The 27,984-nt window shown below is 43.6% G+C and overlaps 1 protein-coding gene across 1 annotated transcript; it reads left to right on the top strand.

Moving 5' to 3' along the window:
* Positions 1–27,984, top strand: CDH26 (cadherin 26). The gene is given in 19 exon segments (XM_034787916.1): positions 1–172; positions 6,769–6,846; positions 7,448–7,570; positions 8,850–9,011; positions 10,131–10,278; positions 12,276–12,442; positions 12,785–12,913; positions 14,188–14,373; positions 14,556–14,824; positions 15,388–15,530; positions 17,308–17,541; positions 18,244–18,468; positions 21,839–21,969; positions 22,463–22,540; positions 23,553–23,621; positions 23,785–23,838; positions 24,551–24,637; positions 26,441–26,623; positions 26,625–27,984. Coding segments are annotated over 19 exon segments (2,661 nt in total). The 5' UTR covers positions 1–139; the 3' UTR covers positions 26,787–27,984.

Below are 27,984 nucleotides of genomic sequence, written 5' to 3'. Positions count from 1 at the left end.
AGCGCCGGTCCCTGCGGGGGAGGGAGGGGGCGGCACCTGGCCGCCCAGGCCGCTCCTCCAGCCCGCTTTATAAGCGGGGAGGCTGCGGTGCCGCGGCTCAGGCGCGCTCGCGCTCCGGTCACCGCCTCCTCCGCTGGCCATGGGGTGCCTGGCTGCGCTGCTGCTCCTGGCGGTAGGTGCCGGGGTGTCCGTGGGGGACAGCGCGCCCCGCGCTGGCTGGGCAGGGGGAGCTCGGGCACCGTGCGGTGGAAGAGGCGGCGGGTGCAGGCGCTGGGGTAGCTCCAGAGAAAGGATGCACGGAGTCTGCCTCGGCTGCCCCCGCACCTGTGCATGAGTAATTCGGTGCCACCAGCGACACCCCACCGCATTCAACTGCCCCACTCTGGTAGCGCCGGGTATAGGGGGGACGCTTTTGGAAATAAAAATCTTTGCCCTTGAAATAGTTTGCCTGTTAACCTACGTTCTTCATAGAGGCGCTGATCTCAAAGAGGTAGGCTTGGCCGAATTTGATTTTTTTTTTTAATTTCATTTTTAAGCAGTCTGATTTTTAATCAATTTACATTTCCAGAGTTGGAAGTTATGGAGGGGCCGGACACTAATTATTTAATGACAGTAGATGAGATGTAAAAAGTTAAGGCTTTATAACCATTAAAACCCAACAGCATAATATACAAAGTAAATATCCTTAAATCAAATTCTAGTACATTTTGAAGCAGAATTGTTCTTACATTGTCTAGCTGTAAATTGAAATGATCATGGATGGAAATTTGTCAGCTTGTGTATGTTCGGTGAAATCAACGTTTACCAACAAAAATCTAATCCTTCCAAGCCTACAAATCAATTAATCAATGATTTAGATAATGGCATAGAGAGTACACTAATAAAGTTTGCGGATGATACCAAGCTGGGAGGGGTTGCAAGTGCTTTCGAGGATAGGATTAAAATTCAAAATGATCTGGACCAACTGGAGAAATGGTCTGAAGTAAATACAATGAAGTTCAATAAGGACAACTGTAAAGTACTCCATTTAGGAAGGAACAATCAGTTGCACACCTACAAAATGGGAAATGACTGCGTAGGAAGGAGTACTGCAGAAAGGGATTTGTGGGTCATAGTGGATCACAAGCTAAATATGAGTCAACAGTGTAACGCTTTTGCAAAAAAAGCAAACATAATTCTGGGATGTATTAGCAGGAGTGTTGTAAGCAAGATATGAGAAGTAATTCTTCCGCTCTACTCCGTGCTGATTAGGCCTCAGCTGGGCGACATATTTCAGGAAAGATGTGGACAGATTGGAGAAAGTCCACAGAAGAGCAACAAAAATGATTAATGGTATAGAAAACATGACCTATGGGGGAAGATTGTGAAAATTGGGTTTGTTTAGTCTGGAGAAGAGAAGACTGACAGGGGACATAACAATTTTCAGGTACACAAAAGGTGGTTACAAAGAGGAGAGAGAAAAATTGTTCTTCTTAACCTCTGAGGATAGGACAAGAAGCAATGGGCTTAAATTGCAGCAAGGGCGGTTTAGGTTGGACATGAGGAAAAACTTCGTAACTGTCAGGGTGGTTAAGCACTGCAATAAATTGCCTAGGGAGGTTGTGGAATCTCCATCATTGGGGATTTTTAAGAGCAGGTTGGACAAACACCTGTCAGGGATGGTCTAGATAATACTTAGTCCTGCCTTGAGTGCAGGGGACTGGATTAGATGACCTCTTGAGGTTCCTTCCAGGTCTATGATTCTATGAAATAGGTTCCTTTGTGGAAAAAATAACCAAACAAGTTGAAGATATTGCTACAAGGTAAAGCGATGGAAATAATACATAAAAAGTGTTGGTACCAATCTCAGTCCCCAGTTCTACAAAGAATTACTTTAAAGCATATGAATAGTCCCATTAAGATGAGTGGAACTACAGTAGAACCTGAGAGTTACGAACTGACCCGTTCAACTACACGCTTCACAATCAGGCAGCAGCAGAAAAAAAAAAAAAAAAAAAAAGCAAATACAGTCTAGTACCATGTTAAATGTAAATGACTAAAAAAAAAAGGGAAAATTTAAAAAAAGATTTGACAAGGTAAGGAAACTGTTTCTGTGCTTGTTTCATTAAAATTAAGATGGTTAAAAACAACATTTTCTTCTGCATAGTAAAGTTTCAAGGCTGTATTAAGTCAATATTCAGTTGTAAACTTTTGAAAGAACAACCATAACATTTTGTTCAGAGTGATGAACATTTCAGAATTACGAATTACCTCCATTCCCGAGGTGTTCATAACTCTGAGGTTCTACTGTAGTGACATGCTTCAAGTTAAGCATTTGTGAAAGGCTCTGCAGAATCAGGGCCTTATTTAAACACAAGTGCATATAGGAGAACCCACAGAATGCAAAATCAATTGATTATCATTTAGTAAATACATGCATATTTCACACCTGTTCATTTATGAACTACTAGCATTAATAGAAAAGAATATAAAATAAAAAGATCTGGTTTACAAAGACTTGCTCTTATTTTGTGGTTGTACAATTTAATAATTTATACTTAACTACTGTAAATATATATTTTTATATATACCTGTACCAATTAGACAGACAACCTATATTTTTTATAATTTTCACATGTATACATGCACTGCCTATAGTGCTGTTATAATAATGTACTGATATAAATACTATAATTTCATTCTTATAGTATTTGGTTAATATACAGACTAGTATAAAATATACACCTGTCTAAAAATAATAATGAAGTCCGTTCCCTTTTTGTAGAGCATCGATGCTAATACTTCTATACATATTTATGGTTTTGTGCTTGGAGTTCTTATTATTAGCTGATCCTGTGCAAGTTAAGAGTTTGTGATTTCATAGGATTTTATTCTTGCAAATGTTTCCAGCGGTCATGATACAAAAATTTGTAAATTGGTGAAAAAACAACTGAAATAAGTTAGCTAGGTGTGTTGTTTTATATCTCCTTCTAAAGCATCTAGCATTGTCAGAGTTAGGACATCTGATTAGATGGACCAGTGGTCTAGTCTAGTCTTTTCTGGTGTTTAAAAATGTCTTCAGTGAAGTTTCTCAATTTAAAAGTAGTTCAGGTATCTGCTCATGGGTTCAGGACCTTCAAATATGGTGGGTCAAATAATTCACAACCTGCAGTTATTTTTACACTCTTCCTGGGCAGGGATTCAGGGGATGCATCAGTGACATGATGTTCTGTAACACTAGTGTTAGCCTTAATTTCATTGGTAGTGTCGGTTTAACCCCCATTTATTTTCTAATTTCATGGTGTAATTACAGCTGCTGTTTCTACTTGCTCTGAGTTGATATGGAAACATTCCCAGACAAGGTGGCAATATAGAGCCTTGAGTGACTGCAAAGTAGTAATTGCTATTTCATCACACTAGAGTGAATGCAGGAAGTTAAAAACTGTTTGGTAACTGTTTTGATGCTGGTGTAGAAGGCTTCATTAAGGGCAGACCTTCCTGCATGTACACATACCTCTCTCTCTCTCTCTCTCCCCCCCCTTAATTAGGGCAGACATTCCTGGATGTACACATACCCCCCATAGTTAGAAGCTCCTAGCCAATCCATATTGCGTTCTGTTGGGGTACAAAACTGGCGAACAGTTTGAGCACCAGTTAGATCCAGTCCAGCTCTGCAGGGAGAAGATAGAGCTGCCAAGGGTAACCCAGACTGAATCTGTGGGTTAGATCTCAATGCAACTAGAGCCCTGCGCGGATACAAAATTGATATCCTTGGATGCAGATATCCATGGATATAAAGCAGATATCTGTGGAGCTGCAGGGTTCTAGCGACAATGAGCGAGACCAGCAGGGCCATGGCCAGCGACCAGGCCAGGAACCACAGCAGTGAAAGCAGCAGTAAGTTGGGCTGCCGCTTGCAGAAGCCAGTACCCAGCTCGGTCAGCTCCTCCCGTGTGGCTGTCCCTTTAAAATTGCGAGTGAATGTCTATTTGCATTGTAATAGATTTTCCAGAAGAGCATTTTGCGTAACAATATTTAAGGGTCAAATCCTCATCTTTGAAGTCAAGGAAGCCCTGCTGTTGTATAGCCATGAAGGATCTGGGCTTGAGTCTCTAGAGGGGGAAAGAACAGGAGTACTTGTGGCACCTTAGAGACTAACAAATTTATTAGAGCATAAGCTTTCGTGGACTACAGCCCACTTCTTCGGATGCATAGAGGGGGAAAGGTTCTCTTCCCCCTCCGCCCCCACCCCTTTTTTTTTTAAGATTTGTGAGAAGAGAGTGAATAGCTGTGTTACCTGAATGTTTAAAAAATGCAGAGCTCTGCCAAATAACAGGGCACAGCCCTGGCGGAGCCAACTGATTGTTAAAGATGGCTCCTGCTGAGGATGGGATCTGGAAGTGCTTCTCACAGCGTATCAGAAAATGTTTGGCAAATCTGTGGTGTGAAATCTATTAAATGCCACACGACTCTGCGAGTGTGTCTGGAGTGGGTGGTAGTGAGGAATAATAATACAGACATATTCAGCAAACAGAGCATAATTTCTAAGTCTTCTCTCAAAAGGAGCAGATACAATAAGTCTGAAGGTGGGGGGGTTACAGAGATGGAAAGGCAGAAATTAAAGACCTGAGTCAATTAGGGCTTGGCTACACTTGCAAGTTAGAGCGCATTAAATCGGCCCTGGGCGCCATAACTCCTGAGGTGTCCACACTGGCAAGGCACTTACAGTGCCTGGACTCTGCAGCTGGAGTGCTCCTGGTAATCCACCTCCACGAGAAGCATAGAGCTTGCTATTCCCCGGCTGGAGTGCCAGGGTGTCAGTGTGGACGATGTGTTGCATTACTGCACTGTGATTGGCCTCTGGAAACATCCCATAATCCCCTGAAGTCAAGTGGCCACTCTGGTCATTGTTTTGAACTTGGCTGCAGGCATGCGGCTATCCCCTTTCCATTTCTGACAGCCCACATGCTTATCTGCTCCGGGACACAAAGCAAACCATTACTGTGGAACACTCCTGCTGCAGAGGACATTTGTGCACGTGTGTGTGTGTGTGTGTTTGAGAGAGAGGTGGTGGGTGGGGGCTGATGTTGGGTTTCCATCTTCCCTCTGTCTCTGTCTGAACTTACAAGACAGCATGCTGACACACGGCAATTATCCTTTTAGGGTAAGTACTGGCATGTTGTAGGACTGCATATCAGAATATTAGTATTTCCTAGAATTTGTTTGAATTTGAAAACCCCCCAACAAATTTATGGAGTCAGGTGTGAAGCAACACTATTACAAGAAGATAAACAAATTTATGATACTAGCAACTCTTAGTAAGTTCTGGAGAGATAAAGAAACCCAATCCACTATAAATCAAACTCTGTTTTACTGTGACGGGTTGGATCACAGAAACCCCCTTGGGAGCTGCCACCAGATGTGCAAAGACTACCCCTGCTCCTGTTTTCCCTGCCAGCTCAGGACTCCAGCACCCTGTCTTGCTGAGCCAGACACTCCCGTCTGGCTCCAGACACAGATCCAGGGTCTGAATCTCCTGTCCCAAAGCTGCAGGTTTACCTGAAACCAGCTCACAGAAGTGTGCTTGTCTTTAGCACTCAGATGCTCAACTCCCAATGGGGTCTAAACCCAGATAAATCCGTTTTACCCTGCATAAAGCTTATGCAGGGCAAACTCATAAATTGTTCGCCCTCTATAACCCTGATAGAGAGATATGCACAGTTGTTAGCTCCCCCAGGTATTAATACATACTCTGAGTAAATTACTAAATAAAAAGTGATTTTATTAAATACAGACAGTAGGATTTAAGTGGTTCAAAGTAGTAACAGACAGAACAAAGTAAGTCACCAAACAAAATAAAATAAAATGCGCAAATCTATGCCTAATCAAACCAAATACAGATAATCTCACCCTCAGAGATGCTTCAGTAAGTTTTTTTTCTCAGACTGGACACCTTCCAGGCCTGGGCACAATTCTTTCCCCTGGTACAGCTCTTGTTGCAGCTCAGGTGGTAGCTAGGGGATTCTTCATGATGGCTCCTCCTCCTCTGTTCTCTTCCCCCCTTTATATATCTTTTGCATAAGGCAGGAACCCTTTGTTCCTCTGGGTTTCCACCCCCCTCACTGGAAAAGCACCAGGTTAAAGATGGATTCCAGTTCATGTGACATGATCACATGTCACTGCAAGACTTCATTACTCACTTACCAGCACACACATATACAGGAAGACTCACAGGTAAATACAGCCATCTGCAGACAATGGGAGTCATCAAGATTCCAAACCATCATTAATGGTCCACACTTTACACAATTACAATAGGCCCTCATAGTTACATTTTATATTTCTAGTTTTAGATACAAGAGTGGTACATTTATACAAATCAGATGATCATACTCAGTAGATTATAAGCTTTGTAATGATACCTTACAAGAGACCTTTTGCATGAAGCATATCCCAGTTACGTTACATTCACTTATTACCGTATTTTCTCTAAAACTATCTCAGTTACATTATATTGACTTATTATCAAGTTTTTATAAAACCATATAGACTGCACAACGTCACACTGGAGAGATAAAGAAACCCAATCCACTATAAATCAAACTGTTTTATACTTCACAATTTGGGAAATACTTGATCAGAACTCTTCTTAGAGTCAGATGTCTTTTGGTTCCTTTTTCTGTCTGAAAAGGCAATGTACTTTCTGTTGGGTAAGTACAATATTACATAAGTCTCACAGACATCTTATAATTAGCCATCCCCCTAATTAAAGCTATTTTGTTTTATAAGGTTACTGCTGCCAGCAACACCTCTTCTGAAAAGGACAGTGTCAGTCTAATAAAGACCATCCACAAGACAAGCAGCAAGGTTTGTTAATCTACTAATTTACTTAATACATAATGTATTTAAAATTGGGAGTAGAGTGATATGTAAATGTTTAGGATTTGCAATGCTAGTCTTGGCTTGCAAGAAATCACCATGATGTGAAAAGGCAGGGAAGAATTAGTTGCATTATTAAAAGGCCAGGTCCCACTCTTTGATGAACGCTTTATGCTTGAGAAGTCAAAGGGAAGAGTGGCCTATTTGCAAAAGTATTTCCATCAGGTACCTGCCCCCTTTGTATCTAAGTGCCAAATTTGTTCTTATGGCTGAGCCTGTTAGTATGTATGCTTGGGGAAAAGTTCACTCCCTATTAGAGGAAGTATTAGAGAGCAGACAGGTACAACACTTGATCAATCACTTTCTTCCCTCTTGTCTATTGTACCCGACATAGGGCTGAGAATCAGGAAATTCCAAGTTGTAATCCCAGTTCTGTTGAAAACTTTAATGATTTTAAAATATTAGGTTTATACTCAGACTTCTTTCATTTATAAAATAGTTGAATCATAAAAGCAAAATCTGCAATTCACAATCTATTGGGAGAGTCATCTCCCACTTTTGTGACCGGAATTCATTCTTATACCAACAGGGGCTGGATCTTTATCAGTCAGACAATCTTCGTCCTCTACAGCGTACAAAAAGGAGTTGGATTTTAAACACCTTTGAACTTGAAGAGGAGGACAAAGGACCATTCCCCAAACTTGTTGGAGAGGTAAAACAAAAGCTCTTGGCAAGGATATTCCTACTTTCCTCTATAGAATACTTTCCATCGCAGATTGGGGCCTCCAATGTAATGGGGTGGAGAGGCTGCCACTCTTCCACTGTGGAGCATGATTGGTCCTCATTTGAGAGACTGGTACCTTCCTTAAACACCACATAAGATAGAAACATAAGAACTGCCATAGCAGGTTGGACCACTGGTCCATCTAGACCAGTATTCCTTCCCTGACATTGATCAGCCCCAGCCACTTCAGAGGAAGCAAAGAAACCCATGGACAACTCAGGAAGAAGTGTCCATAGGAGTTGTTTCTTCCTATGAGTTAGCATTAGGTACATTAGAGTTTATATGGAGGAGAAAGTCCAATAGAAAACTAAAGTCTTTGTTCCTTATTTGATTGATCTTTTGGTCTTTTCATGACAGTACATTGCCTCTCCTTCTATGGCTACTTAGTCTCCTTAATAGCCTCTTGAAGGGATTTTGTCAAAGACTTTTTGAAAGTCCAACTGGTTCTCCTTTATCTACTGGTTGTTGTTTTTTTGGACACACTAAAAGAACGGTGATAGGGAAGTTTGATATTCCTTTACAGAAGCAGTGCTGGCTTGTCCCTGTCATATTATGTTCATCTAGGCATTTTTTTATAGTATTCATCTATTTTTAATTGTAGTTTCAACAAGATTGCTTGATAATGAAGTAAGGTTCACTAGTCTGTAATTCTCAGGTTCTCCGAGTGATCATATCTTAAAGATAAGCATAACTTTTTGCTGTCCTCAGTATCAGCTTGTACAGTTGCTGATTTTGATGGGTGATTATAGATTTTTGGTAACAGCTTTGTTCTTCAGTTCCTTCAGAACACTTGGGTCCAAGTTAACTGGGCCTGGGGATTTGTTGCTCTTTAATTTATGAGTTTGTCCTTGCTCTTAATACATTATGGTCCAATCCAACTGGCTTTCTATTAATTTCAATAGGATTTGGATCAAACTCTTAATTACAAAGGCTCCATAACTACTATGAAGATCTCCCACTTCTGGTAAAAATGGCTTCTTATCAAAAATTGGCATCACAATTTCAATTAACATAGTAGCTAGAAACATCCTATTGTATTTATTCTCCCAGAGTGTGGATTCATATAACCATGACTACAGAAATGTACCAGATGAATATGTTGTCCTGAATTTTTGTCAGTGTGTCTTTAAAACCTTTAAATCCTGGTGCTGAAACTTAATCCTTATGATACAGTTAGCTTTTCACTAATGCTCCATTTCTTTTGTAGCTGTTCAACAACGTGTCATATAGTATGTCCGTAAAATATTTAATCAGTGGACCTGGTGTAAATGAATCTCCAGAGTTTGGGTTGTTTTCTATAGAAGACAATGCCAATGGACATGTGTACGTACATCGTACCATTGACCGAGAGAACACCCCCTATTTTAAGGTAAATAGAGTTTAGAAGAACAGTTAAGCATATGGCAACTCTAAATTACTCTCCTACTGCTAAATGTTTCATGTGAAGGAGAAAATCCAGTAGTAAATTCAAGTCTGTATTTGTTTGTTACTTTCTTGCTTAACTCTTATGATAATAAATATCGTAAGAGTTATCATAAATATGTCAATGCATATCTGCATGGCCAATGATCTCCATAAAATTGCTTAAATTATCTAAACATTGATCAATGTCATTGTCTAACCTTTGTGCCATGCTTGAAGTTCTGCAAACCCAGAATTTTACTCCTTGCATAGCTACAGTGTTATTGCTATGAAGCAGCATAAGCAGTTCTAAGGAAGGTTCTTGTTGTACACCTCATGATAAATTGCAGTTCTAGTAGAAAAGTATGAGTTGTAAAACCATAAACTATTGGCCTATAATACAGTGCTATTGCATCGTTACTATTTCTGGAAGCAAATTTTTGCTGATGTATAAAAGGAAGTATTGATATTGGTCATCAGAAATTTTCTTCTCCTCTTGTAGGCAGATGTCAGAGCTCAATATTTAGGTACCATAACCAAAGGTTGGCCTTTTTATTCAGGGAGGCTAGGCATTGTGAACCACCCTCCCGATGTAGAGTTGAGCCCTCTTCCACCACATGAGTTATTGTCCGGAGTGCTGCCCCACAAGCACAGTGTGGAGAGGAAACCAGGCCAAGCTGGTGCATAGTTGAATGGGCCAGAAAGAAGCCTGCCAAGCCTGGTCCACAAACTACATCAGGTGGACCAGAAGGCAGGTGCAGCAATGGTGTCCGGAATTTACATGATGTGTTAGATTCTCCCATTGCTGGGTTATTTTGCGCAGCTGCATTTCCATTTTATCTATGTATTTATTTTTACAGAAAGTCTAGAACTTTACCATGTTTAGTTTTTAAATGCAGAGGGTAATTGTTTTGAGTTATACTAACTTTGCCAAGTGAAGCAACTTATTGTTAGTGATGCAAAGCAAAAAAAAAAAAAAAAAAATAAAAAAAATAGCCAAATATGTGTAAACTGAAATAGCTGAAAGAGATTTCCTGTGCAATTCTGATAGCTAACTTTTGTTTCTGTATCAATATCCATTACTCAGATACGTTTCGATGTTGCAGATACAGTGACTGGGAAGAAAGTGGACAAATCTTTATTTTTCATTATTAAGATTAAAGACATTAATGATAATGCACCCAAGTTTCCCAAGGAGGAATTTAACATTGCTATAAAAGAAAACCATGATACAGGTAAGTGCTATCTAAAGAAGCGATTTCTAGTGGCTTGTGGGTTTTTTCCCCTCCCCTGTAGTTTTTATTCAAATATACATGGGTTTAGGGAGTGAAGGAACAATTTTCCATTTCTGTTGAAGTCATAAGTAATGTACAGACAGGTCACAATTCTGTAAGTATCTGATAACAGGTGCTTACAGACTGTCACAAGTAGCCCCATTGCCTTCAGTACCATGATACATGCTGTTGTTTTCAGGCTTGGGCCCTATAGTAATTCCTTTGCTACTTTCACCTCTGATTGCAGTATGGCAATCGATTGAAGTCTTAACTAAAGGAAGAATTGGTCTGAAATCAGTTTCTTGTAAAGAATGCAGCAAAAAAGGGAATGCAGTTTGGGGAGTCATTTTTATCATGTAGTTTAAATGATTTTGCAAAGCTTGAGGCTTAAAGTCAAGTATTTTCCTAGACCACAGAAGGTTCATAATGAAAGCCCTGCATGAAGTGTCTTAGTGTGCATGTGAGAAGCTGTAATGCCAAAGTTATTGTCTACATCAACTTTAAATACACAGTGGCAGCATGTTATACATAAACACCAAATATCTTTAGCAAAACTTCCAGCGTCCTTGGGTCTGGTACCTTTTTATCAGTCAAAACTTGCACAAAATTGTAGAGAAATTAAAGGGATGGGAAGTAGACAGGGCCAGCTCCAACCTGGAAATAACAATCCCCGGGTCATACACTGTTGATGTCAATGGCAAAATTCACATTGATTTTTAGTGGGAACAGGTTTAGGGCCTTTGTACATAATTCTAGTATCCCTTATCTCCATATGAAACAAAGTCATTTTCAGCAGTAGAGCTTTCAGTGTTCCTGGCAGGCATGTGAACCAGTTGTTTAGTGGTTGGACTTGGAAGCTGATAGGGCCCTACTCCTTACAGGAGGTGCTGAGCATGTTGCAGGATTGGACCCTTTCATCCTTCCAGATAAGAACATAAAAGATGCCATACTGGGTCAGATCATGGTCTATCTTGCCTGGTATCCTGTCTCTGATAGTGGCCTGTACCAGAGCTTCAGGGGCAATGAAGAGAACAGAATAATTATGGAGTGATCCATCCTGTCTTTCGTTCTTGGCTTTGGTTAGTCAGAAATTTAAGGCAGTCCTGAGCATGGGGTTGCATCCCTGACCATCTTGCCAAATAGCCATCGACAGACCTACCCTCCATGAACTTATGCAGTTCTTTTTGAACCATGTTATACTCTTGGCTATCAGAACATCCCATGGCAATGAGTTCCACTGGTTAGTTGTGCATTATTTGAAGAAGTACTTCCTCTTGTTTGCATTAAATCTGCTGCCTGTTCACTTCATCAGATGACCCCTGGTTTTTGTGTTGTTTGAAAGGATAAATAACACTTCTCTATTCACTCCTTCTACATTGTATAGATCTCTATCATCCTCCCTTAGTCATCTCTTTTCAAAGCTAAGCAGCCCTAATATTTTTAGTTTTTCCTTGCATGGAAGCCATCTCTGAACCTTTTCCAGTTTCACTAATGAACCAGACGATAAACAAAAAACTGGACTGGGTGTGCTCGGAAAAAACAGTGTTGTGAACACATAGTGTGAGGTTGACTGGTGGCACTGCTGGGTTAGAAACCAGTGAATGTTTAGTAAAGAAATACAGAAATGCAATAAATATCTTTATAGTATATATCTCTCTTACAAATGTGTGTCCCTAAGTGAGCTAGAGTAATTATAACGGCAGGAGAGGAGGCAGGAGCTGCAGAGGAAGAGAAACATAAGTGGCAAACCTCAGTCCAAATGTGGAGAGAATATGTGGAGGCATAGAGGAGTCTAGTGGACATGCAGAAGGCCTGGAGTAATGAGGGGAGAAGAAGTAGAGAGGGATAAAGGTCATTAGGCCCAAGCACATCCTGAGATTTCTGTTTGCATTCTGTTTGTTTGACTGTTCATGTCAGTAGTGAGCTCGTGTAACAAATGCTTCAATTCTTCATCCTAGATAAGCCAGTTTTCAACTTGACAGCTTTTGACAAAGATGAAAAAGACACAGCTAATTCTCGGGTGACCTATTCCCTTACTACACAGACACCCAATCTGAAAGAGCCCAGATTTAACATCCATCCTACCGAGGGTTTTATAGTGATTTCAGGATGCTTGGATCATCAGGTGAAGTACATAATATATCTAATGCAACCCGCTATAACACGAATTTGGATATAATGTGGTAAAGCAGTGGTCCAGGGGGGCGGGGCTGCGCACTCCGGCGGATTAAAGCATGTTGGATATAACACGGTTTCACCTATAACGCGATAAGATTTTTTGGCTCCCGAGGACAGCGTTATATCGAGGTAGAGGTGTACTTGCCATGTGTAAATTTAGGTTCATCTAGGAATCTCTGAAGTAGGGAGAGATTCACAAGTATAAATAGTTTAAAGGATCAGTTTTGTAGCAGCGACCAGACACTTTTTCCTAACCTATATTTTGGAAGTTAATTAACTTGTTTTTCAGATTGCCAGCTCTTTCAAACTTCTGATCAAAGCCAGAGACGATGGTACCCCACAAATGTCATCTACTGCAACAGTTAACATTGCCGTTGAAGATACAAACAACCACCCGCCTGAATTTACCAAGGAAAATGTAAGGAATAAGTGCAGGTACTTTACTGAATCATCCCAAGAGGAAGAAATTTCAATCCTGCCAGGTGCCGTGTAAGCTCAATGGCAAATTAAGAGTGCTTGGCACCTTGCAAGATCAAGCTAAAGTATATATGGATGTGAGTTATTAACAAAACAGCACTAAGATTTGGGGGTTGTGATGGATACTCAGATGAACATGAGCTCCTAGTGTGACACTGTGGCCAAAAAAGCTAATGCCATCCTGGGATGCATAAACAGGGGAATCTCAATTATTTTACCGCTATATTTGGCAATGTGTGACTGCTGCTGGAATACTGTATCCAGTTCTGGTGCCCACAGTTCAAAAAGGATGTTGATAGATTGGAGTGGGTTCAGAGAAGAGCCATGACAAGGATTAAAAGCTTAGAAAACCGGCCTTTAGTGATTGAGCTCCTTGAGTCTATCTATTTGGCTTATCAAAGAGAAAGTTAAGGGTTGATTTGATTACATTCTATAAGTATCTATCTGAGGTAACACTTATATAATAATGGACTCTTCAGTCTAGCAGAGAAAGGGATAACACGGCTGGAAATTAAAGCTAGAGCAAAAATGCACCTGTTCCAGCAGGTTTCTGGGTGAAGTTTGGGCTTTGTGGGGATAAAACATGCTAGTTAAGTTCTATGGTCCTTTGTAGCCATCTTGATTTGTTCACTCCATATGGTATCAGCTTCCATGATCTCTGGCGATGGATGGTGCTTTAGATAAGCTCCAGGATACAGGTGCTAGATTCCACCACCCTTAGTCACGTTGAGTAGGACCTTGTTTCATGAGTAGTTTAATTGATATCAATAAGTCAGCTCGCAGAGTAAACTGCTACTTTGTGTGAGTAAGGGAGGCATCATTGAGCGTTAAACAAAAAAATAAAATTACCAGCAGAAGATACAGAATCTGATGGAAGTAACTATTATTAGGGAGATATTTGCACTGTGCAGATTTATGTCCCCACCCAGATCTTCAGAGATTATTCAACCTCAGGCCATATCCACAGAGCCTCTGCCATCCTGGGGAACAAGGTCCTGGAGGAAGCTGTAGGAGAGGGCCTAGTTGTGCGTCTATACTGGAGCTGCACAACCAGGGAGTAAGGACCCTAAAGCTAGTGCAGAGGAACAGGGCCTCTGTGAAGTGGATCTTCAGGGCTTGGAAGTGTGATGGGAACCTGGATTGATGGACTAGTTCAATGTGATGATTCCTGGTTAGACATTGATGAGACCATCCCCCCCCCTTTTTTTTTTTCAGTATCAGTTGCAAATTGAAGAAGGCAAAGTAGGACCAGGCGTGTTAAGGCTCCAGGTGGAAGATCAAGATTCTCCAAATACACCTGCTTGGAGAGCAAAGTACAAAATAGTGAAAGGCAATGAAAAGGAACAGTTCATCGTTGAGACCAATCCTGAAACAAATGAGGGCATTTTAAGGGTTATTAAGGTAATGTTACTGAAGCCATAGATTTGATACAATATGGCATTTTGTAGCATGGACCGATTGATTGTAATATTAATGGAGCTGCTTGTAATTTGGGATCAGTTACTGCTCTCACTTATAGAGAGATGATCTTTCCACAGGAAAAGCCATAATTTCTAATGAAAGCTTCTCTTTGGGGTTTGCAGCCTCTGGACTATGAAGGTGACTCAGAGAAGAGACTTGTCATTTCTGTTGAAAATGAAGAACCTTTATCTTCATGTCATAAAGGGAAACTGAGGAGCCCTCCTGTAGCCCCCATGAGTGCATCCGTGGCTGTGAAAGTCCTAGACACAAATGATGCTCCTGAATTTCACCCTCCTACACTTGTTCTTCAAAAAGAAGAAGGCGTGAAGCCTGGGACGAGGCTTGGAAAATATTCTGCTGTAGATCCAGATGTGGTGCCAAATAATATAAAGTAAGTGGAGACACTATAAACCCTGAGCTGGGGAAATTGTTAAGGAACATAAAGGAAAGAGCTTTTTAACTTAGTGCAACTGTTCTAAACTGTATGTTGGAGCACTAGACTGACTGGATACAGCCAACCCTCCAGTCTTAGACAGAAAATACCTAGTTTTGCTTTTGGAATAGTAAAAATAATGATTCCAATCATACAGTGCTTGCTTGGTCAGAACTCCCATTGACTTCCTCCTTCCTGAACTGGAATGGAAACTAAATTATCATCTCACCCTTAACAGTGATTCCTCCAGGCTCTGGGAGAGGCATATCAGCACTGTGTGGGAAACCTTGCATTGCTGCTAGCTACACTGCAAATGTTTTGGCTGATAAAGAAAATTCAGTCCCTAGTGAAGCCACCTCATCACTTTTCATCAACAAGAAACACTAAACAAAGTGAAGTCCCAGAGTGGAAATATCTGAGGCTTAAAAAGATACCAGGAGATGTAACGGAACTTGTATTTGAGTGCCTAAGACATTTTAAATAATTGTGTGGCTTTGGGTTTTTTGTCTTGTTTTGTTCAGATACACAGTATTTCATGATCCAGCGGGGTGGGTGACTGTTGATGAGAACTCTGGCGTTATTACTGCCATGAAAGAACTTGATTGGGAATCCCCCTATGTGAATGACAGTGTTTACCCCATCATTGTTCATGCCATCGATGATGGTAAGTTTCTGTTCAGATGGTAGCAAATGAGACCATTTCTGAGTATGTGCTGTGAGCATTAGCATCACTGTAGAGAGGAATAACAGCTTCTGTTACTGGAAAAATAGTCTCTGTCGAGGAAGAGTGGGGATACTCGAGTCCATTGCACAGTGAATAAGGTCTTCACTTGCTGATATGTCTAAGTCTTTCTTTTCAGGACTCCCTGCTTGTTTTGTATCCAGAATGCTGCTCATTTGCATATTTGTTCAGAGGATCAGATTTTCAGTGACACCTGTCAAATTCTCCAGGCACACATGTGAAGGATAAAGGCACAACCATCATCACAATATGGCAAATAAACATTCAAAGAAAACAAATTTCCCAACAGCCTCCTGCTTAAACCCTTCCCGCTCTAAAATCCGCTCCACTCTGTCTCCTAATCAGTGCCTCAAGTGAGCACCTTGGAAAACAGGCCAGACTTGTATTGTGCCCTAAAGTTCACCAGATATGAGCTCTAGAGGACCAAGGGAGCGTGAGCAGGGCCGGCTCCAGGCACCAGCTGACCAAGCAGGTGCTTGGGGCGGCACCTGGAGGGGGGGCGGCGTTCCGGCCGGTTGGGGAGAGTGGGACCCCGACCGGGCTCGCCGCACTCCCCGCCGGGGGGCCGGGGGCGGCGGGAAGCTTTTTTGCCTGGGGCGGCAAAAAAGCCAGAGCCGGCCCTGAGCATGAGGCCTCCCTCAGTGAGAATGGTCTGCTACTGGCCTCACTTAGCAGACAAGGGTGCTGTCAGCGCATCACCTCAGATGATTGCAGCTGTGTTGGGAACTTATAGGGGGAGAGGTGGGGCATTGCAGGTCTCAATTGACACCTCTGATTTTACCCAGAGACTAATTAGCTGCAGTACAGATGATGGATTACAGGGGTAGAGCAGTGCTACAATCCCTCATGTACTGATGGGAACTGATGCACAGAGATGGACTGACTTGCCCAAGCTCACACAAGAAATCTATGGCAGAGCAGAGAATTGAACTCTCGTGTCCTAAGTACTGGACCATCCACCTTCCTTTTGTACTTCCTTCTGTGATCTCATAATTGGGGCAGGAGACTGGGGGAATGAGAGGGAGGACTATGTTGTAGTCCTGACTGTGACCTTGCTGTGTACCCTTTGGAAATGCATCTAACTCCTTGGTATCTCAGCCCTGGTCTACACTGGGGGGGGGGGGGATTGATCTAAGTTATGCAACTTCAGCTACGTGAATAACGTAGCTGAAGTCGATGTACTTAGATCGACTTACCGTGGTGTCTTCACCGCGGTGAGTCGACTGCTGTCGCTCCCCGTCGATTCCGCTTGCGCTTCTAGCAGCTCTGGAGTACAGGAGTTTACAGGAGAGGGCTCGAGGGTCGATTTATCGTGTCTAGACTAGACACGATAAATCAATCCCCACTGGATCGATCGCTGCCGGCCGATGCGGCAGGTAGTGTAGACATACCCTCAGCTAACCCATTTGGAAGAGGGGATGATGATATGTATCTAATTGACAGTAGTATCAAGGGTTAATTGATTATTACTGGCTAATTGATTATTACTAATAAAGCATATTCTCAGGTAAAAGACACACTATGAAACGATTGACTATGAATCTGAATGGAGGATCAGTGCAGAAAATCCTAATGTCCTTACATCTTGCTAATGTATTAACGTAGACAGGGACTAATAGGGAATGAATTGGGCAGAGGAATCATGTCAGACTGTTGCCTCTTGCCAATATCTTGGCCAACCTCTGTTTTCTCCACCTAGGGGTCCCACCGCAGACGGGCACTGGCACCATTCTGCTTTACCTGTCTGACATCAATGACCACATGCCAACATTAGTCACACGTTTCTTAGAAGTTTGTGACAAAGCAAGACTGACTCCTCTCATCATAAAGGCAGAGGATAATGACTCAGATCCGTATGCCAGTCCATTTACATTTAAACTCGCTGATGACTCAGAAAGTATAAAGCAAAACTGGAGATTGGGAAAGAGTTTTGGTAAGTTCTTCCTCCCACACACCCTGTGAAACCCCTGCTCGCTTTGTCATCCTGTCACTGTTTCACACAGGCATAGTCATGTTTACCATCTGTTATTTATTATCACTTCAATGTTTTAAGTTCTGCACTCCTACTTCGGAGTAGATTCAGAGTAAGTCCACTCTCACTTCAGTGAGCCACTCCAGAGTTACACTGGAGTAACTCTGGAGGTCAGAATCCGCTTAGATGTCTTTTAATACAATTGCCCATGATTATAGGCTCAATAGGATTTTGCACCATTCAGCCTTCTGCTTTGAGGCCTCTAAAAATCTCACATATGGCAAGAAACGGTTTTCTGTTGGGATCATCGCCACAGTGACTATGGAACTGAAGGCATTACACGTATTGGAAAGTGGTAGATCTCCTATTTTACTGGATACAGTTATCAGGTACAGGCAGGCACTAAAACACTGGCACATGCAGTTATCCACTTTGCGCACACTGTCTGGGTAGCGGCGTGTGCAAATTAAACACCAAATTGTGAACCTATCCTCACTGACATTCTGTCCCTTTGTGCTTCCAATCAATTCCCCCACTCAGTTTGTATAACTCAGAAGGGCTCAAAACGGGGAAAAAAAAGCCACTCCTCCATCAACACTGTGCTTTCTGGCTGTTTATTGCTTTTTACATGAGGCTCAGGAGTTCTTGCCTTTCTTCTTTTAGGTGACTCAGTTGAACTTTTAATGTTGAGAAACCTCCCACGTGGCAAGTATTTGGTGCCTCTCCTAATTCTGGACAGGCAGGGATTATTCTCTATGAAGCAGAATCTGTCTGTGAGACTCTGCCATTGCCCAGACGGACACGTATGCGAAGAACTGAACTCCATGCCATTGAGTCTTGGAGGTGGCGCCATTGCTGTGATTTTGGCAGTCCTCCTGTTATCTCTAGGTAAGATACCTCCTAAAATTTACCCCTCACTTACTCATCACCTGGCTATAAGATCTCATGGGAGCTGCAACCTATTAATATGTGGCATATAGTACCTGCCTTTAGAAGGAACAAGTGGCAGTAAAATGGCCATTTGACTCTCTTAATATGTCTGAATGCTGTAAAGGTGGAACTAAATATCTGCTCTTTTGTGTCACCACCATTCAGTGGTCTAAGCAGATCTGAAGCCTTATTACATTCTGGAGCCACCTTTGTCTTGCAATGGGAACCATAGCTGTGTTCATGTAATGACCACTGCTGTCTTTTCATCTCCGGCAACCAAGAGAACAGTCTGTTAAATTATTTGGCAGAAATGCTATGATGTGCAGCACAATGGCAGATGATATCCAGTGCTGACAAATGAAGGGTAATGGACCTTGGAAGGGATTATTTAAATGACTCATCCACATTGAGGGGAGGGGAGAGACTCTAAATTAGCTGTAGCATCTCAGGAGAAGGACCTGGGCTTTATTGTGGAGAACTCAATGGAAACCTGTCCTCAGCGTGCAGTCATGATCGAAAAAGCAAACAACATTAGGCTGTATGAAGAGTGGGTTAGAAAGTAACACTGTCAGTTCTACAATGGCATCACACGGTGAGCTGGGACACTTTAATCTGGAACAGTGTGTGTCTGTCTCAAAAGTATAATGAAAACAGGGTTCAGAGATGAGCAGTGGAAATGAACAGTCCTGGAAAGTCTTCCATCTGAGGAGAGAGTGAAGAGCTCAGGGCAGCGTATTTTAGAGAGGAGTTGAGATAAGGTGGAGCGTGAAATGTATGCCACGCTCCTGCTGACCCTTTCTCGTATTAGTATGAGGGGACATCCAACGAAATGGAAAGGCAGGACACTTGAAATGGATAAAAGGGAATTCTCTCTTTTACAGCATGTAGTTAACCTTTGGAACTCATGGCCACATGCCAACATTAGTCACACGTTCCTTGGAACGATATAATTGAGGTCAAGAAGAGTTCTGTAGGAAGATAGAAAGTTTGAGTAGAATGTAGGCACCTATAAGGATAGTGAGAAGATTCCTGGATGAAGTTAAAATGTATAAGGATAAAACTTTTGGCATTAGCCTAACTGATTGGGAATAGATATGCAGGGTTGTTGTAGCCCTGTCGGTCCCAGGATATTGTAGAAACAACATGGATGAGGTAATATCTCTTGTTGGGCCAACTTCTGTTGGTGAAAGAGCCGAACTTTCGAGCTTACACACAACTCTTCGTGAGGTCTAGGAAACATACTGAGTGTCATAGCTAAATACAAGGTGGAGCAGATGGTGTAGCCAAAGTTAACACAGATTTCAAGGGACCTCCCATCACCGGGGGAAAGGAAAAGGGGGAATCTGGGATTGGGGTAGGTTTTATTGGTGGGTTATAGATTGTTTTAATAAACCATAAATCCAGTGTCTCTATTTAATCCATGATTTTTAGTGTCAAGCAAAGTAATGAATTTAAGCTCCCAGGCTTGTCTTTTGATGGTGTTGTGCAGGTTTCCTTTGAGGATGAGGACGGAGAGGTCAGATATAGCGTGATCACTTTGTGAAAAGTGTTCACCCACAGGTGATAGGGTGTTATCTTATTTTCCTGTGTGAGTTCATTCGAGATGGTAGTGATTGTTGGTTTCACTCACATAGTTATTATTGGGCATGTTAGTGCACTGAATGAGGTATACGACATATTATGATAGCAATGGAAGTAGGGGTTGATCATTGCAGCAGTGGAGATATGTCTGCAGGTTTTGCATCTGTTGTTTTGGTGGGGTCTGGTGCAGCTGTGAGTTGATGTGTCCTAGTCTATGGGGAGCTTCCTTCTGATGAGCTTGGAGAGGGAGCCTAGGGGATTGTTTTGAAGGCCAGCATAGGGCATTCAGAAAAGATTTCTTTCAGGATGGATTCCCACTGAGCATGGGTTGTATTTATTTGATGATGCTTCTTATGGGTTCCAGTAAGGGGTGGTAGGTGACAGGGAGGGGTGTGAGGTCAGAGGGTGTTTTATTTCTGTATTGAAGCAGGTTCACTCCAGGCTGGTTCCATGATGTGATCCACTTCTCTGGTGGAGTGTTCTTGTTTGAAGGCAGTTTTCAGTGCGCTAAGGTGTATATCCTGGACTTTCTCCTTAGAGCATATTCTGTGCTATCAGAGTGCCTGGCTGTAGATAACTTTCTTGGTGTGTTTGAGGTGGTTGCTAGATTTGTGGAGGTAAGTGTGGTGATCTGGGGTTTCTTGTACATAGTTATCTGTAGGGTTCCATTGTTGAAACTGACTCTGGTGTCCAGGAAGTTGATGCTAGTGTGGGAGTTTTCCAAACAGAATTTAATGGACAGATGGTGGCTGTTGAAGTTGTGGTGAAAATCTATGAGGGAGTTTAGGTCATCTATCCAGAGGATGAAAATATTATAGACTTATCTTAGGTTTATCAGTGGTTTTCTGGTGCATTTGTCCAGAAATTCTTCAAGTGGACCATGAAGTGGATGGCATATCGGGGAGCCATGCTAGTACCCATGGCTGTTCCGATGGTTTCAACAAAATGTTTGTTGTTGAATATAAAGTTGTTATGGGTCAGGATGAAATGGATGAATTTGGCGATGTGTTCAGGGTGGAGATCTCAGTGTTGTCCAGTGTCTTGTAAATATTTGAGGCAGGCAGCGATGCTGTCATTGTGGGGGATATTGGTGTATAAGGAAGTGACATCCATGATGGCAAAGATGGCGTCCCAAGGGAAATTGTTGATGTTCTGGAGTTTGTGGGTTGGTTGTGTCCTGGAGGAAGTTTTTTTGTGTGGTGACCGGTTTGAAGATGGTTTCTAGGAGTCCCAATATTCCTTCACTGAGAGTACTGTTGCTGATATGATGTGTCTGCCTGGGTTCCCTTGTTTGTGTATCTTGGGAACCATGTAGAAGGTCCCAGTGGTGGGTTCTTGAGGGATGAGTTTGTAGAGTTTCTCTTGGAGTTGTTTGGGGGAAGGATTTGATGATATCCTTAAATTCCTGTGGTGTGGGGTCTTCTTTGAGTTCTTCATAGTAGGTGGTGTTGGAGAGTTGATTAGATAGAAATTTCCCATAGAGGAAGGTTACTCCACAATTGCCTGTTGTGGGATTTCTTGCACCTTCCTTTGAAACATCTGGAGCTGGCCATTGTCAGTGACAGGATGTTGTGCTAGCTGGACCCCTGGTCTAGTCCAGTCTGATGTTTCCTATGTCTGAAACAAATTAATGAATGATCTGAAATCTGATCTATACATTCATAGAGTTCAGTGAGGTGCCAGCGGGGCTGCTTTGAAAGGCTGTGAGGTGTCAGTAGCAGTTCTGGTCATTCTTTTCCTGTTTCAGTGGCAGGCTGTCTTCTGCTGTGGTGTTACTATGGATCTGAAAACAGGAAAAGACAAGTCAATTTCCCTTTTGAAGAAGGCAACCAGACTTTAATCAAATACAATGAAGAGAGTGGAAACATTTTGTCTCAGGTGGGTAATTGAGCATATATCTATCCACTTTCCTATTGTGAGCATCCTGCCAACTCGATACTTGTCTGCCCAGATTATCAACCATCCGGTCTTATGTCTCCTGTCATTTGGTGTTGAGCAGAACACTGCTCCCTTTCTCAGCAGAATGTGGAAGGAAAATGACCTGCTGTATGGTATTGGGTTATCCAGGTAATGGGGACTAACTCTGATGCACCCTCTGCCATTCCAATGGTTTTCTGGGTACTCTTCTTCTTGGACACCTCATCCCGTTGGAATGTATTAACAAGGCAGACATGGTGCTTTGCTGAGGAAAGATTTGAGTGGCTCCTCCATCTCTACTTGCCATGTGATACCTGGCTGTTTAGTGAGAACAGGGAAATAACAGATGACGAAGGGCAGGGGTTGCAAAATATTGGTTAGGAGCCAATAAGGATTAATAGTCCTTTGTTCTGTACATTTAATGAATGCACGTCTTCATCTCTGCCCTCTGCAGGTTATGCCTGATGTTTTGGATTATGAAAGCCAATTCTCTACATATGCACAAATTAGAAAAGGAAAACAAATGTCTGAGGTAACCACTTGTTTGTTTATATATTCTTGTAAATGGAGTGGTCCCTTTTTAACACCCTAAGGTCTGGAGTGGCTCACAACTGTGAGAGCCTACCTCAGGGCAGACTGTTGGAAAACAGGGCAGACACCCCAGGCTGGTAGTATGGGCTATATTTAGATTTCACCAAATCAGTAACAAATGTGAACTCCTGGATTGCTATATCAGTCTTACCATGGAGTCACAGACAGTCCCCGTAGATTCTCCAGCCTATTTTGCCACCCAGACAAGCTGCCACCCAGATTGTCTCTGGGGACCTCTGCTTTGTATCTGGTACACTTCCCTGTAAGAGTCCAGACAGTCCAGAGATCAAGGATCTTTCCTTGAATCCATCTTTTATAGCTTCTCCTGACAGAAAACAAGTTGACAGTGTCTCTATCCATTTGGGCTCTTCCTCTGACAGTGAGTGAAGAATGAATTTTGAGTCATTGACCTCCGGTCATCACATATTATGGCCACTAGATTTGAAATTAGCACTTTTCTGTTGAAGTCCTTCATTAGCATTTCACAAGGCTTCTTTGAAGGGTTATTTATAATGTAAATGTTTGCTATTACATTATAACAGGATACAGATAAGTAAAAAAATGCATGTAACATCCCATTTTCATGATGCTTAAACACCAAATACATTCTTATACATTTAACAATTACTTTGATCAATACTAATACACAAGTGAATTGACCTGGGGCTTTGGCATGAGCTGGCACCTGGTCTGCCAACGTCACAGATGTGCCTAACACACTGCCTATGACCTGAACCACAGTGAAAAGAATAACTTAAGACAGCCCTATTTGAAAATAATAACCCTGAAATCGCACTGCCATTCTAAGCACTGTGCTTAGTCACGTATCATTTTCTGAGGCTGACATTTCTCAAGCTTAGTCTCCAGTCAGAATAAAACTATTTCCCCTGATAAGATTCTTAACTATCCAGCCAGGTATTTTAGTGATGTGAGATTGTTGTTTGCTATTGTAGTATGTAAATGGAATGGCACCATCTCCCTCCCTTACATCCAGTCGAGGACACTATGACCAAGGTCGATGTGTAAGTAAACTCTACAAACTAGCATAGAGTATTTTGTGGGGGGGGTAGGGTGGGGGGAGGAATGATGGGGGAAAGGGATGAGAGGTTAACTGTGGTGGGTTTTATTAACCCCTAATAACTTTCCTGGAATCATGCAACAGTTCCCTGTTTTTATTTTTTAAAGGGTGCCAGTACAATGGTCCAGTCCAGACTTCTAGGTGACAACCACAGTTCCCACGTAAGTAGAATGCCTTTCACTGTGTTATGCTCAGTAATGGGCTCCACAAACTATCTCTGTCTGGGGACAGGTTAGAAAAAAATGCAAAGCCTAACACCTTTATTTTCATAGCATAACCCTGAGTCGGTAAGCCTCACTTAAAACACTAGGCCTTTGTGAGTAAGGACTACTTGCGGGAGTAAATATTGGCAGGATCAGGTCCTCCCTTTGGTGTCTTTAACTAAATTGAATGCAGTGAATTATTATGATTCACCATGTTTATGATGGTCATCCCAAAGGCCCAACCAAGACTGGGGCCCATCGTGCTAGGCGCTGTACAAACACAGAGTAGCAGATGGTCCCTGCCCAGATGAGCTTGCAATCTAAATAGACAAGACACATGTAATGTTGACAGACCCCAGTTGTCTGTGGGCAGGATCGAACCGGGGACCTCTGGAGCTTAGTACATGAGCCTTTACCACGAGCTAAAAGCCAACTGGCTGTTAGCTAAGGCTGTAGAGCAGACTCATTTTTACCTCTCTGTCTAAGTGGTCTTGGTGCCACCAGATGGGAGAGAACACCACACCCAGTGTGTGGGTTACACACGCACAGGAGAAATAGCTATAACATCTAGTGAGTGCTGAGGAATTTGTTCAGACCAGAATGACACTTGTAAAATCTTGATGGAGGGGCTCTGGCCTTGCTGAGGTCCAATGCTATGTCTCTCTTTCAGGGGGTCCAGTATTCTAGACGCATGGAGACACTCCACAGAAGACCCCTCCCTGCGACTGTAGAAACAGTGGGTGAAATGTTGAATCAGGTAGGGAATGGCTGGTTTTGAACTCCTCAGTATTGTCAGTGGGTCCTGGCTGTGGAACATGGGATGCCCTGGGAACTTTCCAGTTTGGCTGCAGATGCTCATAGGAGAAACACACCTTCCAGGAATGGGAAAAGGGGCTAGGGTGCGTAAAACGGGCATTAACTTGCAGCAGAATCCGAACCCCTGGCTGAGAGCAAGGCTCACAAGCTGGGGGAGTGTGAGGAGGGGTCACTTACAACGATCTTTGAGCCTTTGCTGAAGATTTCGTGTCTCCAGCACTCCTTGCTGTGCCATTCTGGTCACCTCAAGTTACCTGGACATTTGTGTGTCCGTCACATATGCACCTTTTCCTTTCTGAACAGGAAATGGGCGCGTGTAGTAGTCTCGGCCGGGGTTCGGCCCTCAGCAGGGCTGTGGGGTATCCCACCGCCTCGCTCTGGTCCGCCGACAGTTCTGGTCCGGCGGCAGTCGGGGACAGCAGACACACGGTTAGGGGACTCAGGCCCGTAAGCAGGGGCTGACCCAATAGGTCCGAAAAGAGCCCCGAACCCTCAATCAGGGCAGGGCAGTAATCACGCAGTCTGGAGCTCCGGCCCTCAAGCAGGGGCTGAGTCAGTAGCTCGGAAACCCAGGCCCTTAAGCAGAGGCTGAGGCAATGTCTATGGCAGCCCAGGCCCTAGGTCAGGGCTGGGCAGCAATCAAATAGTTAGGCAGAAACCCAGGCCATTAAGCAGGGGCTGGGTGAGGGTTTGTAGCAGCCCAGGCCCTAGGTCAGGGCGGGGCAGCAAACAAATAGTCAGTCAGAAACCCAGGCCTTTAGGCAGGGGCTGGGTCAGTGTTCCACAGGTCCTAGCCTCTCTAAGCCAGGGGAAAAAGGGGGAGTCGGGAAGCAGGCCCTCCCACTCCACTGCGTCCCAGCCCGGGGCCCTAGCAGCTGCAGAGACTCGCTGCTGTCAGTGGGGATCCTGGCTGCAACACACTGACATCGGCTCTGGCAGTGCAACAGCCAGACTGGGGTCGGCTGCCCCCGGGCTACTTCCACACTTCCCCTCGTATGGTACCTGGGCCGTCCTAGTGTCCTCGGTGCTCTCCACCAGCATCGGTTCCTCTGGGTAGGCAGCAAAGGGCAGGCTCGGCTGCTCCTCGGGGTAGCAGGAAAGGGGCAGGCTTGGCCAGTCCTCCTCAGGGTACCGGGCGAGAGGTAGGCTCGGCAGGCGTGGTAAGACAGCAGGCCGGTCGTGGCCTGCAGCTGTCTCCCAAGCGGGAGCTCGGCCACAGACGTCTGCTCTCTCCGCTGGCCTGGGCTCCACTGAGCTCTGCAGGCGGGCTTTTATACTCCCGGGTCGGTGCCGTGACCTCTGAGGGGCAGGTGCCGGACCCGGTGGCTCCGCCCACGTTGGTATTAGGGGTGGTTCGGCCCTCAGCGGGGCTGTGGGGTATCCCACCGCCTCGCTACAGCGCTGCAGTGCTTCCCATTGCAGGTGCATGGGTAAAGCCAGGTTCCTTGCTCTTTCCATGCTGTGTTGGCTGGGGAACTTGTAATTTTTCATGCTTTTTGTATTTCTTCTGACAGCTTCCCTGTGCTATTGTATTGCAGCGCTGCTCCCCGGGCGCTCTTTGGCGTAGCTGATGGGTCTTAAAGGGGCTGGCTGGTTGGGTGGGAGTGACTAGTATTTCTCACAGTATCACCCTGGGACTCTTGCTAACCTGCTGCTTACGATGAATCTCACTGGGCTTCCAAAAGGATGTGAGAGTTGAGTCTCCAGGGAAATTTTGTTTTCTTATTCTCTTTCCCTTACTCAGAGGCTCTATCACCTCAGCAACCTGGAGGAGAACATGATCACTTACCAACCTCACACATATGCCGAGGAGGGAAAACTAGAGAGAGGCGGCTCCTTCAGGTCCGTGTTCATTTTCGACGATGAACTGCCCAAGGATTTCTTGGACACCCTGGGACCAAAGTTCGCCGCTCTGGATGAAATCTGCCAGAAATGATTTCAGTCACAGCCACTCTCATAGGAACAATGGAATGGTGGGGACCTTCCCAAACGGGTTTGGAAGAGACTCAACCCAAGCACAAACATCTGCTGACCTTTGGTGGCTCTCTCCTACAGGGAAGGTCCCCAGAGTTGTACGTGTGGCTGAGTGATACACTATAAACAGAGCTGGGCAGTGGTTTGGATTTGTATTATAAACTTTATGCTGGGTCTCTCTCCTTTGGGTTCTCTGCCTGGCTTGACAGGCTCTTAGATGTCAGCAGAGAGCTCCTGTTACTCCAGCTGTTTCTGAGCTGAAGAGACTGAAGTGCAGGTCCAGTCTGGTCAGGTCCTAGGCATCAAGCATCCCTAGCCGCCTGCAGTCAGTGGGACTCCCCTTTCTGATCAAGGGCTCAGTGCTTTCCTTTAATGTTTCCTTTTGGCTGTGTTTCTTTTCAGACTCTCTCTCAAACTAATCTGACAAAGACTGTCATTTCTATCAGCCAGCGGTAGTGGCTCCTTTTCCCCCCGGCCCCTATGAGATTCAGAAAGACTTGTCACTATTGCCAGCCTGTCATTGTTGCCAGCACTGAATATTGTAGCTTCATCTTCTGGGTGAAGGGGCTAGGTAGGGCTAGTGCAGCCCACAAATTGGAATGTCGGAGGAAACCAGGTCACCAATTGTTTGGGCCCTATCTCATTCTTGAGGTCTGCAGATATCTGCGCTCACCCCTCAGAGAGCTAGAGATTGGAGTACTCTAGAACTAGGATGATGTTTTAAAATCCAGGGTGTTTGAAGCCCGTGTAGGGTTTAGAAATGGATGAAAAGCCACCATCTTGATGATATTTACAGTAGCTCTGCTCGGAGTTCAGTTCACAAAGCAAGCACAAGTTCTGGTAAATGCTAGGTTTTTGATTATTAGGACAGCGAATGACGTTTCCAGCTAGTCCTGAATTTGTGCGGCAGCTCTTCTGTATGTAGCTGGCTCGTCTTCCACCCACAGATGCTGGCTCACACCCATTTTGTGTGGGCAAAGCCTGTCTTTGTACATTCAAAATGGGCATCTGTTCACTTCTGTGGGTGCAGGCCTGTTGCAAAAGCAGGTGTGCAGAATCTGGAGGTGGGCCCCAAAAGTTTCCCCTGTATGGTTAGAGGAGCAAAGTCCTAGCAGTGGCTCAGTACCTGGGGTGGTTTGCTTTGGCAGAGCAAAGGAAATAGATGGAAGTGCCCACAAGGTTCCCACCCAGAGCATGCTGAGTAACTTTCTAGCTGCATTGTTCCAGGGACATGCTGAGCTCTTTGCTGGGGCAGATGCATGCTGGTGAAATGGAATCTTGATACATGCATAAATTATCTGAGGGTGTGGAAGA

This window comes from Trachemys scripta, chromosome 12 (genome assembly GCF_013100865.1).
Source record: "Trachemys scripta elegans isolate TJP31775 chromosome 12, CAS_Tse_1.0, whole genome shotgun sequence".
In the NCBI taxonomy this organism is placed as follows: Eukaryota; Metazoa; Chordata; order Testudines; family Emydidae; genus Trachemys; species Trachemys scripta.
The sequence above is the reverse complement of the archived record's forward strand: the minus strand, read 5'-3'. Positions and strand labels throughout refer to the sequence as shown.